Source organism: Aotus nancymaae, unplaced genomic scaffold, assembly GCF_030222135.1.
Source record: "Aotus nancymaae isolate 86718 unplaced genomic scaffold, 86718_ANA_hifiasm-v0.15.2.pri h1tg000092l, whole genome shotgun sequence".
Taxonomy (NCBI): Eukaryota; Metazoa; Chordata; class Mammalia; order Primates; family Aotidae; genus Aotus; species Aotus nancymaae.
The window spans coordinates 5,570,843-5,589,925 of NW_026988507.1; the positions used below are offsets into that span (position 1 = coordinate 5,570,843).

Here is a 19,083-nt window from a genome sequence, read left to right on the forward strand (position 1 = left end):
TTTTCCTGACTGAACACAGACTGAAAGTGAAAAGTCTAGAGAGCAGAGGATATGGTGGAGAGTTGATTTACATTCTTCACCTGGATTTCGCAGTGTTTCTGTTTATGTTCTTTTTTTTATGAAAACACCAGTCACTGGATTTGGGGCCCATCTTAAGTCCAGGATGATTTTATCTTGAATTTATTACCTAATTATATCTTCAGAGACCCTTTTTCTAAGTAAAGTCATATTCTGAGGTTCCAAGTGGACATGATTTTTTAGGGTATACTATTCTTCTGCCTACTACAGATAGTTTTTAATGTACTAGTGGCACTTGGATATTCAAAGCCTTTAAAGCACTGGTACTAAATGAAATCACCAAGAATTTGGTAGCTACAAAAGAAAAGGTCTGAGGATAAATCCCCAGGGAATTAAAACTTTTAGAGATTGAAAAGATAATAAGATCTGCAAAAAAAAAAAGACTAATATATAGAGGTCAGTGAGGTACAAGGAGAACTAAGAGAGAGTGGTATATCCTTGCAAAGTGAAGAAAGTATCGTAACAAGGAAGGACTGATGTACTACTGGTAGTTTTTTCTCTATGTCAATTTAGTCCTTTAATATACTGCACTATATTATCAGTAAAATCTTTTTTAAATAGTGCATGGAACATAAAACCTAAAGAAGTACATGCCTAGAGCATCTTTATTCTGTATTCATAGGTATTTGACAATGATGCTGAGTATAGACTTCTAGATTTAAAATCATTGCTTCACTGTCTTTGGGCATATAGAGCTGCAAGTAAGAAATGTGATACTAAACTGATTCTCATCCCTTTCTGCATAAGCTACTGTTTTCCTTCTGGGACATAGTAAGATTTATGTTATTCTCGTTGTTGTGAAATTTGACAATGGTGTATTTAGATGTGGGTCTCTGTTCCATTTATTTGCGAGGCAGCATTGTGTATGGGCAAGGGTATGACCTCTGTTATCTAAAATATCTGGGTTTAGATCTCAACTTGGCCCCTAAATAATTTTGTAAAAAATAATTAAACTCTCAATAGGGATAGCAGCAATATTTTCTACCTCATGGGACTGTAGTCAGCATTAAGGGAGCAAATATAGGTAAATTATACAGAGCATAGCTAACAACAGGTATTGGCTATCATATCATTATTCAGTATATTTGGAGTGTATTCAGTATATCTTTAATAATCAGCTTTACCTGATTATCACATAAAGATCCTAGGCTTTGGCTTCTTTTGCTTTGTCTCTACCACTTCACTTGTATTCTATTTTCCAAGAAAAGACAAAAATGTATTGTACTTCCTTCTATACTGCTATCATTTTTCTTTTTGTCTTTGTTGGCTTTTTATACTGTTCTTTGTTCCTCTAACATAATGATTACAGGGTTGGAAGCAAAAATGAGGAGATTTTAAAATGTTTTCAGTCTTTCACTTTAATCAGAGGTCTTGTACTGTTTTGGTTTAAAAGTACATATAATTTAATAGGTATATAAAAGTGTGTAAAATTAACCCATCCTCTTCACCTATTGTGCTCCATCTAATGTTACAGTCTTCTGGCAAAAACATTTGAAGTATAATGAGGAAGTATCAGTTTACTATCATGTTATTTTTGTCTTAGTGTATGATTCCAAGCTGACATTCCTGCCTTCATTCCCCTCTGACCCTAGCAGAACTCAAGTGTGGCAGAGTGAGTGTTCCTTGCAATTACAAACAGACCATTCAGTTATCTGTACATTCAACATGTGTTTATGAATCTCTAACCATATGTCCAGTTCTTTTCTGAGTGTTCAAGATATGGTATAAAATATAACATAATTTCTGGCCATTTGAAATTTACTCTGAGAGCTAAACGTTAAATTAATATTTATAAAAATTATTTTCAAATTATGGTGATATGAAGGGAATTTTGGGGGTGAAGGAAATGCATTGTATCTTGATTATGGTAGTAGCTACATATCAAAACTTATGAAATTGTTAGTAATTTTCTTCCTATATAAATTTTACCTCAATAAAGTTTATTTTAAAAAGGTAAAGTAATAAAACATGGAATAAGTTCAGGCAAAATATGCGCAATACAGACATTCAGAAATCTGTAAAATATTAGAGAAACAGGAAATATATCATATGTATTGTTAAGAGATAGAATAATATAAAGACTTCAACTCTCCCAAAGTCAATATATAGAATTAATGCAGGCTTCCCCCTCCCCCATTTCTTTTGTTTGTTTTGTTTTGTTGGTGAGAAGTTCACTAACTAATAAATCTGAAATTTATTTGGAAAGACAAAAAGCCCAAATTAAAAATGCTTTTGAACAGGGGAGAAAAACGTAGGTAGGACTTTCTCCAGAATTGAAGTAATATTAATTAAGTCAGCGTAATATATGTGCAAGTTTAGGCAAAAAAGGGATAGTTATAGATGCTGTTACAAGGATACAAAATACAAGGAAAATATGGGAGGAAATAGATATATCATCAAGTAATAGGAGATCTAATATAGTGTCTAGAGTCAAGGAAAGCTTCCCCAAGGAAACTAATTTTAGTATGGGACAGATAGACGAGAAGTAGTTAACTAAGGTGAGAGGATAAGAAAAAGAACATTTTAATCAATAGGGAAAGCATATGCAGGGACTCTGTAAAGAAGAAAGAAATAATAAAATATTAAGACTCTAGTAAACAAAAGAAAAGTCAGATTGTCTCAATTTTCTTTCCTTTTCTGGTATATCCACCAGGCATATGGAATGTGAACTTGGTCGACCTGACATCAACACAATGGACATGAGAGGGAGTTGTACACTGACCAAAGAAAAGCATTTGAGAAAACGTGCTTCTTTATCCCTGTTTCCACTTTTTCCCTAGTTGAACTGTTGTAAACCTTTTTCTTTGTGAAACGTAGCCTCATAATATTGTGAGATGGCCTCTAGTCTTACCCAATCCCACTAGCCTGACACATAGCTGTTGCCCTGTTCTTCCCAAAGTACAGCTTAGATCACATCATTCTCCTGTTAATAACTGTTCAGTGGCTCTTGATTGTTCACAGAAGAAAAGACATTCTTTCACCTAAATCCATCTTACGAAACTATATTTTACTCTGTTTCTTTTCAAATAATTGAATGATGAATGCGATCATGCTTTATAAACTCTGAAGGGTTATTTTGGAGATGGGCATGGAATTTGCATATATTAAATACCTCTTATGAGTCAGATACTGCTTCTCCCATGAGTCCTTGAATGTTAACAGCAGACTATTAAGAGAGAAAGTATTATTCCTAGTTCAAAACCAGAAAACTCAGAGAGATTAATAACATATTCAAAGTTACATAGCTAACAAGCCAAAGAGCTGCAGTTCATTCACTTTAGGTTTTCCATTTTTATTTACATATGTTATCATACTGTATTCTCAAAAAATTCATGAGAAAATGAGTCTTATATGAAATTTTAGACAATATTTTATACTCAAATCTTGTACAGTCTTAAAGTAATATAATGAGTTTGCATTCTTTGAGCATTCACGCCTAAATGTTGAAAGCAGACTTCCCAGAAGCTCAACAAAAGACAGCGGGAAATGACCTTGTGATGAACAAAAAATGTTTCAGATAATCTAGAAAGCAAATAACCCACATGTGGGTAATCAAGAGTTCATTAATTGTTTTGGGGATCTTTAATTGCCTACTGTTTATCAATATAATTTAACTACCAGTGCATGAGATGATCATATAGTGATGTCATTTTTTATTAATGATAAATAGTATGAAAGAGAGTACTCTATGACAGTGTCATTAAAAACAGTTTGCTCGTCTTGAAAAAGAGCTGAATTTCTTTTCCTTTTACATACAATATAAGTGCAGAAAATAATCAGTTTTCTTGTGAGTGTTAAAGTAATTACAGTCAATTTTAGGTATGGATTGTTCTAGACATTTGCACATTTTTTATTTTTCTTATTTTATTGTAGAAATAACTATTACTATGCATGAGAAAGAGGGTGTTTATCACTCAGTGTCTCATTCTACAACTGCAGTCAATTTTACAAGGAAATAATTTGTCATTTTCTAAAATGACCCTTTAAATGCTGCTGGCAAAAGCCATTTTCAGTTGATTACCTCTGAAGCCAGTGGTCTGTGGCATTGTACAAAACAGTTAGTCTTGCACCACCATACCTGCGGGAGACAAAGACAAAGAAAACAAGACACTGGTATATACGAGCTTGCTTTTTTGTTTTTGTTGTTTATACATTTTCCTTTCATGTTGTTGTTGTTGGTGGTGGTGGTGGTGGTGGTGGTTTTTTTTAATGATTGCCTCAAAACATGTGTGCTAGGAAATCTACCCTCAGCAGTGCCTTTCATTTTTATTATCTAAGTCAATTCTGATCCCCAGAGTATGACTGCTATTCATAACTGTTTTTGGATGGCTAAACAGCTTTTGCATTTTAGATTCTCTATGCTTTTGGACAGCACTTTAATACTATTGCTAGCTGACTGTTCTAAATGTGATTACTGAAAATGTTCTAAGGAACTAGTTCCTTTCTAAGACAGAAAATGTAATTAAATTATAAAATTCATGAAATTTACTCTTAGTTTTCTACAAAATATACCTACAGAGTAAAAAATTAAGGTCCTTTTGTTTAAAACTAAGTCATTTAAATTTATACAGCATGTAGTAATTTTTTTGAATACTTTTATTTAGTTTGAAAAATAATGTGTTCAAACTTTGAAATTCTTATACTGAATAAAATAATAACATTATTTCGCAGGTCTGCTGTTTTCTGTGTATCTGACTCAGAGAATGTGAAGTTAGATTTTAACTAAGCTAAAGTACCCCATAAATAAATTATTTGAACTTTGTTTTACTGCCTTGTGTTATTATAAAATATATGAAGCACAATATGAGCACACTTGAAAATGTGTGCGTTTATGTTGTAATTCATGTTAGTGTCCTCATTTGTATATAGATAAAATATACTTAATTCATAAATTGTGGATCAGATTTCAATTCTTTATTTACTAAGTATTTACTGAGTGAATAAGGATATGCATACCATTAAGTTGCCTACAGATGAGACTGTTTGTTTTATTAGATCTTTGGCTTTAATTAGAGTCATGAGCCAAAAAAACGTGTCTTCTGGTAGGAAGTGTATACTCTGTCAATTCAAGCACATTTTCATTGTCTACTGACTAACCAAAGTAGAAAAATTTTCATAAACAAATCAAAATCAGCAGGAACATAAAAGCATAAAATGAAGTTATATATATTATCTGGCTAGTTTTTCTCCCTATTCTAAATGGTAGAAAGTATATAATCCTGATCTATGACATAGGTATCTTTTATAAATTCAGACATATTTTAGAGTAATTAAGGCATTGCATTTCATAATGAATTACTCAGCAAATCTCTTTGGAATGTGAAAAATTACTTCATGCTATATATTGCTGTTTTCAAAACTTCATCGTTTTTTGTTATATTTATTTACATTTATACTAATATTAAATTTTAGATAGTTTTATTACTCTAAGTCTCACTTGCTACAATTGGAAATAATTCTGAAAAAAAAATATGTAGCCATTAAAATAAAATACCTCCCCATTATCATCTACATACCATATCACTGGTGGCAGATAAATTACATTCTTGAAAATACTGTTCTATATGATTGTAAATTTCGATTTTCATAAATTTAATTTTATTAAAGCACAATTTAAATAGATGATAAACTATCTGAGGGCAGAAGTTGTATCTGTCTTGTTTATCATTGTTTCCCAGCACTTAGTTCTTGGCACATAAAATGCATTCAATAAATATTGAATATGTAAATTAATGCATGAAACTTACACAGATAGTCCCTAACCTAAAATAGTTTAATTTATGAGTTTTTAAATTGTGATAGGTTGCTCGGAGTATTAAATGCAATTTCAACTTATGATATTTTTGGCTTGCAGTAGGTTTATTGGAAGGTACCCCATCAAAAGTGGAGGAGCAGCCATATTTACCTATTCATCTTCTATAATACTACCTCACAGTAATAATTAAATAAGATAATGCCCAAAGTGTATATGAAAATACATTATGGGCAGGCACATGCTTGTATTCCCAGTCTTCAAAACACTAAGTAATATAACATATAGGATTTCGATTACATTTTATGGAGTATATTTATAGATCAAGGAAGTTTACCATAATGTAAATAAGAAGAAATGGGTATGAGGCAGCATAGAAGTGGGCCTGCTAACGGAGTGACAAGAGAGAAATGAAGTGAGGAGTAACTGTTGAGTAACAATATCTATACCATAGAAATTGAGATAACTTGACAATTATGACAAGGTAGGAAGAAAGGACTAAATTGAAGGCTAAATATAGATGAGAAGGTTGCTTCAGTGGAGAAAGCTTAGTTCTGTTAATAGTTACTTCCAAATCATCTGCCGTAATGACCAAATTCTTCTAAAACAAATGACTCTAACCAACCCCCTTATGGCTTTCTTCCAATAAAACTCACTTCTAAAGCTTAAATTCCACCTGTTTTCTTTTGTCCATGCATTTAGGAAATGACATAATCAATTTTCTGCATCATTTGGGTTAGAAGAAAAGAGCATATAAAACTGAAATGAGCATAGCATTCTGGACCTATTTATAATCAGAGGTTCATCAGTTAGGGAAGCCCCTGAAGTACAAATACACTATTTCACAAAACCTATGAGGCCTTGGTAAATGGAAGCAATCCACCTCAGCTATGTGTCAGGAAGTCAATGGTTAGCTGATTTGGTTACTCACAATTATTTTGACAGTAGGAATTACTGCCAATAGTAACTGATTCTAAAGAAGAGGCACCACAGAGGCAGAAAAATTCATAGTTCAGAAATGATGCTAAAATATTACAGTGATATAAAATGTTAATTTTTTGGCCTATTACCTAATACTCTAAGAGAATGGTTTGGATACTGTTTTACTGAAGGGACACTTAACCTATCAAGAAATAAATAAGTAAGGAGGAAGATTTACCATCCAAACAGAGAGTAAAAATAAACAAATAAACAAAAAGCAGGAGATGCAATTCTCGCCTCTGATAAAGTAGACTTTAAAGCAACAAAGATCGAAAGAGGCAAAGAAGGACATTGCATAATGGCAAAAGGATCAGTGCAACAAGAAGAACTAACGATTCTATAGATCAACCAGACAGAAAATTAACAAGGACATCCAGGACTTGAACTCAGACCCGGAACAAGTAAACTTAATAAACATTTATAGAACTCTCCACTTCAAATACACAAAACATACATTACCACCTCACACCCATTCCAAAAGTGACTACATAATTGGAAGTAAATCACTCCTCAGTAATCGCATAGCATTTCATAGTTTTAAATGAAATATTGGTTAGCTGCTTGTTTGTTATTTTCTTCCCTTATTCCTTCCTGTCTACATCATTAAGTATAATTATTGGTATAAAAGTGGTTTTCAATACCCATTACTAAATTGCATTGTAGCCTGGGCAAGAAAGCAATACTCCCATTCTCTCTCTCTCTTTCTCTTCCTTTTTCTTCTTCTTCTTCATTCTTTTTTTTCTTTCTTTCTAAAAAAAAAGAAATTAATAAGTGATGGCTACTTTCTCTGATCTTTTTTTTACTTAAGCATACATTTATTCATTAATTTATCTCTTTCAACATGAAGTTCTGAAAAGAGGACATTTTAAAATAAAATGAAAAGAATATATGCTTCCAGGAATTTGGAGGAAGATGAGACTGAAATAGGACAGAAGTAAATTCTGTCATCTTAAGTAGACTGTCTGGAGGGGAAAGGTCTCTAAAAAGCATCTTGCTTTACCTTCAGTTTGAAGGATGTCATTGTGCCTGGTCACAGAAGCAGGGAACATTATTCAGGTGTCAGAAGCATATAAGAAAGAACCATCCTGCCTTGTCAGATTGGAACCTTCAGCTATGGCATGTGGCTATCAAGATGGGACTGGGAGACGTGGATATTTTTGGCAGCCGCAGTGGTTCAGCACCACTGGATCATATAGCAGAGTCTAAGTTAAGCCAAAAGATCCAGAAAACCAGGAGCTAATGAGAAGGAGACACTTTGTAAGGCAACTTCAGGGATTACTTTTCCTCCTGTGAGCAAAGGAAGGTACTTAGATGGTGTTGGATGTTCTTAGGATTCAGTAGCCCAAAGACAATAAAGGGCTCTCAACATTAGGAAATAGTAATAAGCACCTGGAGGAAATATCCGAGACTCAAGGTCAATAGCTCTCTTTGTATAGTAGGGCCAGGATGATCTACTTCTATGAGGGAGCACACACTTGAACATCAGGCAACTGTGAACTCTCAGGTGACTTTAGTTAAATCCCCTAATTTATTTTTGCCTCCATTTTTTTCCCATATGTTCATATATTATCCACATGGCAAGATTTTTTTAAAGGTTGAATGAAGTAGTACATGTGAAACACAGTAGAAAGTGACATAAATAATATGTGTACTTGAAAATGTGAAGCATGTTGATGCATGAATACTGTTGTCATATATATTGGAGATAAGTGGTGTATTAAGTAGTGTATCAACTAAGGTTGATTTCTTTCTCATACCGTAAGACCATCCCAGCTAGGTAAGGAATGTGCCCCAAGTCATCTCCCACAGGAACTTAGGTAGGTCTTTAGAGCCTCTGGAAATGGCCAGTGATTGTGATAGGGGAAGGGTATATGTGAATCACATACTGAATCTTAAAGGCTCTGCATAGAAGTGACACTTATCACTCCCTAATTGGCTTAATTGACACTTTATCTATCACATGGCCACACCTAACTTGAAGGGCCTGGAGAACCATAATTCTAGCTTGTGTCTAGAAGAACTAAAAATATTTGGTGAGCAGCAGTAATGACCATCACATATGGATTCCTTTCATTTTCTACAGTTGAATGCCTTTTGCATCAAAGAAGCCTTCTAGATGTTTCTGCTGTTACTAATAACACTGGATTATTTCTGTATAGCTTTTAATAAACAAGTGGACTTTCTTAACTTTATATATTCCCTGTTTCAAAGATTTGCTGGCATTAAAAATTTTAGTAGGCTTGTAGCAGATTACTCCAGTTTCTTTAAAAGAAAAGAAATAATTTTATAAAATCCCTCTTTTTTCTTTTTTTGCCAGACATTGATGAATGCTCTGATGGCTTTGTTCAATGTGACAGTCGTGCTAACTGCATTAACCTGCCTGGATGGTACCACTGTGAGTGCAGAGATGGCTACCATGACAATGGGATGTTTTCACCAAGTGGAGAATCATGTGAAGGTCAGTACAAGGAGAACACCTAGAATTTAAGAACTTCTCTTAAACTTGAGGACTATGTCATAAACTATAAATAGAAGACATTGCGCTAATGTTATTAGTGTTTTTACTATGTGTTTACAACGGTGATTGGAAATAAGTTAAAATCAAACTTTTTCTTGCTAATTATGGTAATTAATGTTATTTTTAGATAATTAAAGTTTGTGACACTAACCCAGTTCTCCATGGATTCTTGCAACTGTTAAATGGTGTTTTTAGAATTAAAAAAAATATAATATCACATAAATTTTTTTAAATGAAAGCATGCGAACATCTGATCCAAAAACAGGTAGCAAAAAATACATTAGAAAAGGAAGACAAAGGGAAGATGGGGATAGAGGAAATACCATGGTGATGTGGCCAGGGATAATATACACAATGCATGCTACTCAGGGCTATTCCTAACGTATCACTTGCCTGGAAAAGTAAGAGATGTTTAGTGAGTGTTGAATGTTGGATACATGAGTTATGGTCCCTGTTTCCAATAAGTTATCAATCTAAGAGAAGTAGAAAATTCATTCAGATTATATTCTGTTAGAAACCATTAATTTTGAATTATTTTCAACATAGTGATAAATCTCCTCTGTAGGCTTTATGGAGGGGCATGATTTTTGGAAACCAGGTAGACAGAGCAAACTGAGCCCAGTGAATAATTGCTAGGGAAGCTACCCGCACGGAAAGGATTTGCCATCAGAGTCTTGGCATAGGAATGGAAAACAAAACAAAACTTGAACTCATGATTTTCTGCTTTTGTATTTACACCTCCATAGAGCCTGAAAGGATAATGGGGTTAAGATGACACAGTCAATGAAAGCTTTTGACAATCCAACCTAAAGATACTTGACACCTAAATGATAAGATGTTTTTTATCCTTGTACCTCAAAGGATTTTCACAAACAGGCAAGTGATACAGTCTTGGGTGACGGATGCCAAGGCTTCTCGCCTGTTTGGCCAGCAGCAGACAAGCTCTGGAGCTTGAGCAGAGTATTCATCAGATTTTCCACCTAGGAATGGGAATGCTGTTGCCTTACCAGGGGCTAAAACCTGGCATTTGCCAGTCACCACTTAAATATGGTCTGGGGGCTTTATCTTGCACTGCTGAGTGTTCCAGAGTGAACATTTCCAGCCCTGGAAAGAATGCCAGGAACCACAGATTGTAGTTTTAAGACAGATCAGACAGTGGAATTTTGTTCTTCCCTGATAAGCTACTTTGTTTGTATTTTATATAATTTAATTGAGATCATATTTTTAAAAAATTATGCACATAAAGAATGAATATAAGCTGATCATAAATAATGCAAATCATACAAAAATATGTATACAGATTAAAGCTGAATATGCATCTTGATTTCACCTCCCCCCTTTCTCCATCCTTTCCACTCATCCTCTAGGGGTTACCTATTTTTAATTTGGGTTAGTGTCCTTGCACACTTTTTTCTGTGCATTTGGATGTGAGTAGAAAAATACACATACCTCTGTTGACTATCTTACACTGAATTTGTAACTAACCTTACAATCTTTTAAATTTATGATCACAGATCTCTAGTGGGTTGTATTAGTTATCTATTGATGCCTAACAAATTATTCCCAAAATTTAACAGCTAAAAACAGCAAACATTGTCTCACACTTTCTGTGGGTCAGGGATTTGTGCACAGCTTATCCGGGTGGCTCTGGTTCAGGCCTCTCATAACACTACAGTCAAGCTGTTGGCCAGGGCTTGTCTGTGGTGGTAGTGGGGAGAATGGGAATCTGTTTCCAGGGTCATTCATTGGCTATTGGCAGATCTCATTTCCCTAATACATGGGCCACTCCTGGCTATTGGCAGATCTCATTTCCTTAATACATGGGCCACTCCTCAAGATGTGGGAACTTGCTTCCTCTAAAGCAAGCAATCCAAGAGCAGATGCCCAATATGGAAGCCATAGTCTTTCTATAACCTCATGTCAGATGTCACATTCCATCACTTTTCAGAGTTTGTATTTGTTAGCAACAAGTCAATAAGTCCATCCCACATTCAAGGGAAGGGGATTACACAAGGGCTTGAATACTCAGTGGTAGGGATCATTGGAGCCATCTCAGAAGCTACCTAGTAAGGGCCATCAGCACCGTCCAGCATTCATACTTCATTTCTTTGGTTACGTTCCCTTCCAACTTTCCAATTGACAGCCATTTCACAACTTCTTAAGACTCTTTAGAAATTTGGATACTGCTTTTCTCTTCATTCTCTGTCAGTGTCCTGCCTGTTTAATGGAGAACATGGAAATAGTCTAAAGAAATCTGCTTCATTTTCCACCATGACCCATACTAGCTCATTTACTTATTTCTATTTCTATTATTTGTTTATTTCTCATTTATTTCTATCTACCTGCTGCTTTTTCTCCCTCCTCTTTTGTTGGAGGAAGTGGCCCTGCTCCTATCAAAAGTCAAACCCATCATTGTATCTTGCATCTCATCCTCTCTCACCTATTGAAGGACTGTGTCCTAATATTCACTTTCTCTTCTGTATCACTAAGTCTTTTTCTACTGCATCATTCCCATCAGTGTTCAGAGTCTGGAGTAGCAGCCATCTTTGAAAACAAACAAAAAGTGACTTCCCTTAACATCATCTGACTCAACAGACATATCTCCCAGTTTTCTGCCCCCCTTTAAAACAAAATTCCTTGAAAACATATTCAGTACTTGTTACCTCTGTCTTCTTCCTTCCAGTGAAACTTTAGTCCCACTGCTCCAGCTGATAATTTTCTTTCAAGATTATTAACAATTTCCATTTTTCCAAATTAACTGCTCAATTACTATCTGCTTGATCGACCATTCAGGCATTTGATTCAGTTGATCATTCCTTTCTCTGCAAACACAATTTTCTTCACTTGCTTCAGGGATACCACTCTCTTCTGGTTTTTCTCCTTTCTCCTACAGGCCTTTTCTTTCACTCTCTCAAATGCCCCAGGGCTCAGGCCTTGTCTGTATTTTCTGTCCATTCTCAAACCCTAAATCAACCAGTTTCATGGCTTAAAATGCCATCTGCATATCCCTAATTCACACCTCTGCCCTGGCTGCAGATTCTACATCTAGTGGCCTACTAGGTAGCTCAACTTGGACTTCTAATAGACAACTCAGATCTAATATGGTGAAAACAGAACTATCAATTTACTCTGTAAGTCCTACAGGTCCCTAAACATAGGTGCCCAGAGCTACATCTCAGAGTCATTGTTTCTTTTCTTCTTTTCCTCATACCTCACATTCCATACATTAACAAATCTCACAGTTTCAACTTTCAAAATATATTCCCAGTTTGAACTCTCTCACCACCTCTGTTGTTAACATCTTCATCTAAGCTGTTACTGCCTTTTGCCTGAACCACTATAGCAGCCTCCAAACTGGTCTTCCTACCTCCACACCCGACACCGCTAGTCTTTTTTCTATATCACTCAGAGCGATCCTTCTAAAACTGAAGTTAGATCGTGTTACTCCTCTGTTCACACTCCTGGAGCCTCTCCACCTCTCCCAAAGCAATATGAAAACGCTGACTATGGTTGACAAGGGCTCACATGCTATGCATGCTTGGCTTTCTTACCATTTCTCAAATATATGAAACAGATTTCTTTGCATGTACTGTGCCTTTATGTGGAATGTCCTTCCCCTAGATCTTCGCATGGTTCTTCTTTCATTTAATTCAAATTTCTTTTCAAATGGTTTCTCTTGGACTGCCAATTTAAAATAGTCTCCTACCTCTGACACTCTATTCACTTAACCTGCTTCACGTTTCTTGATAGAAATTATAAATTCACCTGAAATTGTAGTATATATTTATGTGTTTGCTTGCTTATTATCTGCTTTAGAATGTAAGCTTCAAAGGTCATAGTTTGTGTTTTCTTGTCAGCTACCGTATCTCCAATGCCTAGAACAGCATCTGGCACATAGTAGATGATACATTTATTTGTCCAGTGAAAAGATTGAGATAAATAATGGATAGCTAATCTCTTAATTAGAAATGCATTAGGCAAATAATCTATGTTAGAATGTAGATATTAGTATGACATATAGTGAATATATACATACATATATTATAGTTAAAAGTAGATATATAGTAATGATCAGGATAAAATATAATTAATACATTGAACAAGTATTCAGCCCAGAACGTAACAAGGATAATTAAATTAAACATCAAAATAACACATTATAAATAATGAAAACAGCAGAGTATTCACCTGCATAGAAAAGGCTTTTCAAGGAAACCCACAAATGTAAGAGCAGTGAAAAACCTTATTTAAACAAACAAACAAACAAAAAACACTATTCTGGAAAGATGATTCTACCATTATCTAACAATAAAATTTATAAAGATTATCAGAAAAACCTGCTACTGTGTCAGAGGACAACATGCTCTGAAGGGTTCTTTTGAAAGAACCCATCTAAGTTATATGTTTTAAAAAAGATTTAAAAAAAAAATACTTCTAAACAACTCTCCATTTACTGTAATTTTCGTGATTTGTAGAATTGTAATATTAGTATTTAGAAGGATTCCATTTTAAGAATATGATTATATCCCAGAAGGTACTATTTTTCTGTTGCTGGGGAAAAAAAAGAGACAAATCCCCAGTGGGAGCTTTACAATTACTCTGAAGTGTAAGACTCATACTTGAAGGCAGGAATAAATCACTGTGTCACTACTTTTTAAGCTACAGTTGTGTGATCTACAACATATATGTTTATAAGCTGCATTCATACAAACTGTTTGCTGTTTTGCTTATCCATTTATCTCAGAGGTTTAGACATCTCATCCTGAGGTAACAGGCCAGAGTCCCATTTTCCTTATCCATGCCCCATTTCCACTGTGCCTAAAATTTTGTCTCTCTTTAGGATATAGTTCAGTATCTTTTTTTCATATAAATATCTCATTTTTATGCCCACGTTTCCCATTATTGCTTTAATTTCTGGACAATCTTTAAGTTTGGTAAAGTTTTTTGAACTTTTGATATCAAAAAATGAAATTTATATAATAGTATTTTAAATATTCTGTTCAAGCCTAATGCTGTGATTGAGAAAAGCATTCGATTTTGTGAAAAAAGATATAAATGCCATGCTGTGAAGGAACAAAGAGAAATTATTTTCTCTTTAGCATCAACGAAAGCTTCTCAGAGTACCTAGTATTTGCTTTAGGACTTTCATAATTATAATGAGATTATTGCCAAGTCGAGATATGGAAAATTAGTGCAAACAAGAAGTGGCTCTAAATACATTACTACGAAGCTTGAACTTGTGTATGAAGGACTTTTTTTAAGAAAGGGAATGATGAAAGTTATCTACATTAAATCCACATTTTGGCCCAAGCCTATTTTCTGAGCCCCAGACACACATATCCGACTACTTGCTGAAAAGCTTGGCTCAGAAGCCCAGAGGAAGTGCAATTTAACCAGTCCTAAACTGAACACGTTTGCCTTCATCCCTGCCACCTTTCTGCTCCCCAGCAAAATGTTGTTCTTCCTTCCACAAATAGCATCAACCATATTTTTCAAACCAGAAATCTAAACATTATTCTTGATTTCTCTTTTTTTCTAATCTTCAAAGCCAACAAATCATGTCTTCAAATCCAACAAATCACTATATTGTGTTGATTCTCTTTGTTGTCTCTTCCTATGCATCCCCACTGTTATAACTCAGTGTAGGATGGTACTTAAGAGCATAGCCTTAGAGCCTGACTGCTTCCGTTCCCATCTGGGCCTACTGGCTGTGTGACTGTGTCACCTTGGGCAAGTTATGTAAGAGTATTATGTCTTGATTTCCTGATTTATAAAATGAGAATAATAATTATATCTTCGAGGATTGTTGAGAAGATTAAATAAATCATTATATGAACGTACTCAGAGTCTGGCGCATACCAACCACTACGAGACCCTGCTTTTATTGTATGATCATCTTTTGCCTGGACTATGGAAACAGTCTATTGACTGGTCTCCTGGCTCCAAATTCTAATCCATTCAAATCTCTTTTCCAAAATGAAGCCAAACGAACCTGTCTAGAGTGAAAATCAGATTGTGATTGTTTTTCGCATTTCTCTAAAATGACATTTTATTGCCTTTATGAAAAAGTTCAAATTTCTTAACATGACCTTTACCTAGGCCCTGAGTACCTCCTCAGCTACATGCTGCCTACTCTGCTGTCTCACTGGACATTCCAGTCATACCAGCATTTCTGTTTCCCCAACACATCTTGATAGCTCTAAACGTTGGGCCTTCAAGCACATTCTTGCCTCAAAAACACTCTAGACCACTCTTTAGCTACTCTTTGCATGGCTAAATATTAATAATAGTATAATTTCCATACTTAGAAAATGTATAGACAGAAGAAAGATTCAGAAAGAGATACCAGTGTGATAGGAAGCAAGTAGGGAAAATTTATCAAGGAGAGGGAGTAAGTTGTGTCAAATGCTCTGTTTGACCAAGTTACATGAGAATTGACACTTGACCAATGGATTTAGCACATTATTTCTTCGATAATCACCCACTAAAGGAGTTATCAATATTTTTAAAGTTGGAATTTGTATATACCATGCTAGATTTTTCAAAGCAGAATACACACCTTGTTTAGATATTTAATTTGGGAATCCTGTTATAACCAAACCATGTGTAAGAGTAGATTCCAAAATTCTGTACCACCAATTAATTGGGAAAAGTTTCTGCATTGTCAGAGCCAGTGTAAATAATAAGCAGAAAGGGCAAACTGAGTTCAAACTAACTCAAACTCCTTGGATATCAAGAGGTCGTAATTAGTCCATTATGATGCATCTGCCTACACATTTTTCCAGGTATAACAAGTACAAGCCAAGCATTGTTATCTGCAACTTTTTACTCTATTTCTTTATTATCGACGTGCTTTATTTAAGTATACATATTCTTCTTGTGCCTGGACATCTCTTCTGTGTCTCTTGCAGCAACCCCATAGAATCTTTCTGCCTATAAGGAAAATAAGCATTATCTGATAGCACAGCTTTTATTTTAAAGTGTCAAGCAATATAAAATGATTGCAGAAATTCAGCCCTTGTCATTCTTGGAATAATGTCCTCATAGTAGACAGTAAAAAGGCTACGTAGTAAGGGTGTCTGTAGAGCTTGTTGTCAAAGAGACCAAATAACTATGGATTTTTTATGTTTTTCTGGCTAATTATAATTCTTAATTCTAGAAATATTTAATAGGATCAGCTCATCAAATGTACCATGTTATTCTGAATAGACAAAATATAAAACTAACTAATAAAATTAAATTTTTATTACAAAGAAAATTTTCTCTGATCTGAAAAAATACACATTGACCATAGTACTTAATTTTTTAAAAATATATTCTCATGCTGGCTAATAGTTTTCTTTCTGATCATAGTCTGCAATAATAAGTAGTATTATCCTTGACAAATCGAGCTTAATAAAGCTCTGTAATTACATTTTCAGCTATTGACCTAATTCATTAGTTTTGTCAAACTGGGAACTAATAAAAATCAAAGTAAATAGAGAGAAAATATGTCCTGTGGCTTATTTTCAGGAATACATATGTGGCAGAATTTAAGTATATAAGAAGTTTAAAATTGCCAAGATATTATCTTAACTAGTCCAAGTCTTCAGTTAATGTGGAAGTCAAATCATTTGATAAAGATATTTCCTAAGCTTTATTTTTAAAATCTTCTAAGAGAATCAGTATGCAGCACCCTAGTTAAAAGCTATATGTTCCGTCTTGTCTCTAACCCACTTCTGCCATGATTTAATTCTTTCTTTCTTGACCTTTACTCAGAGGAAACTGATGAAATGGGAAATAACTGCTTATTGCCACTCATACCCCATCTCTGAAATGTATTTTGGCTTGTGACCTTTAAATTATGGGGGTAAATAAAAATGAATCCCATCTCCTCTTATGGACCTGATCTGTGGGTCAAGATATGTTTGCTTTTCATCTGTATGAAAATGCTTTAAGCTGTGACAGTCATGAAATAGGTGAGGCCAGGTGAAATATGGGCAGTTGCCAATTGAGTCAGGCAGGGGACAAAATGATAATCTGAAATGGAAAAGTTAAGAAGTAGTGGATTCTTTGTGAGAGAGATGGTAATTGCTGATGATTATTTGCCCTTCTGTGGTTGAAAGGCAAGGTCTAAGGACAGTATGAAAATACCTGGAATGCAAGGGAAGATAACCTAGGCAGAACAATGGAAAGAACTTCATGGAGTGGGGAAAGTGCAGCTGTGAGAATGAGGTTAGATATTGCATAAAATGCTGCAGGGATCTCGTGACATTTCGTCTCCCACTAAGAAGGGATTTTCCTATAATCACCAGTTTAATACTGGGAATGATATCCCCATTAAAACATCACAGGCACTTTTAGAATTCACACTACTAAACTGTTTTTGTTTGGTAAATTGAGTCACATTCTTACTCTTAAAAATATAAATGTTTCATAAAGCCTAATGGTATTTACAGAGAAATAAAAGTTGAAATTCTAGCGAAGGTCACACAATTTTTTTAAATCAAACCCGATAATATTTTCCTGTGAAATCCCAGATCATTAACATTGCTTTAGTCAACATTTAATCACAAATGCAAGCCAGTAAGATTAAAATTAATTTACAGTTGAATACTTTATGTCAGGAGACAACTGTCCTGGTTGCAGGTATTTGAACCTGCACATATTCTAAGAACATTGCTTGCTGTTTTGTCTTGTCTATAGATATTGATGAGTGTGGGACCGGGAGGCACAGCTGTGCCAATGATACCATTTGCTTCAATTTGGATGGCGGATATGATTGTCGATGTCCTCATGGAAAGAATTGCACAGGGGACTGCATTCACGATGGGAAAATTAAGCACAATGGTCAGATTTGGGTGTTGGAAAATGACAGGTGCTCTGTGTGCTCATGTCAGGTTGGTATAAATAAAAAACTTTAATCAGTTTTATTCAGTTGTAATTTGCATAACTTTTAAGTGTGTATATGGTTTGATAAGTTTTGACAATGTATACGTCCGCTTAACTACCATCACAAGTAATATAAAAAACATTTTAATTGACCCAAATGTTGCCTACGTTCTTTCCTAATTAGTCCCACACCCCTAGATCCAGGCAAAAACTGCATCCAGTCCCTATTGATTTGTATTTTCCAGAGCCTCATATAAATGGAATTATACAGTATATACTCTATTGTGTCTGGCTTCTTTCTCTCAACATTATGTGTTTGAGATTCATTCATATTGTTACATATATCTGTAACCCATTTCTTTTTAATGCTGAATAATATTTTATTATATGGATATACCGCAATGTATGTATCTATTCACATGTTGATAAAGTTTTATTACTAGCCATGCTAATTTTTTCCTAGTCACAATTTAATGTTTGAATGAATGCATAAATTAGGTCAGAATGAACATGCTATGTTCCAAGGCTGAAAAACATTTATTTGATCTATATTTCAGTTTTAGATATGTATTCTCTTACATGTACCTAGTAATAATAAAAGCTTAAATTATTTTCAAATGAATAATATTATATACCAAGAACTCAACCATCATAAAAGAAATTGATAACAGTTTATACAAAAACATACGTTTTAAATACTCCAGAAATTTAGTAATAAATATATAATTTATTAACTATGAAATATTAAACACATGCCCTCAAACAAAACAAAATTTAGTTAGTATGCAAGTTATCATACTAATATACAAATATATACTTATATATAAATGAAGACTTATATACAGTGGTTATCATTGTATGCTGGTCATTTCTGAAAATATTT

At 34.4% G+C, this 19,083-nt stretch overlaps 1 protein-coding gene across 5 annotated transcripts in view; it reads left to right on the top strand.

Moving 5' to 3' along the window:
* Positions 1-19,083, top strand: part of NELL2 (neural EGFL like 2) — a 428,916-nt gene that overhangs the window by 392,076 nt on the left and 17,757 nt on the right. For all 5 annotated transcript variants that reach the window (XM_064369806.1, XM_064369807.1, XM_064369805.1 and 2 more), the window contains exons 17-18: positions 9,129-9,269; positions 18,015-18,208. In XM_064369806.1, the coding sequence (XP_064225876.1) occupies positions 9,129-9,269; positions 18,015-18,208 (335 nt within the window). The remainder of the gene's footprint in view (positions 1-9,128; positions 9,270-18,014; positions 18,209-19,083) is intronic.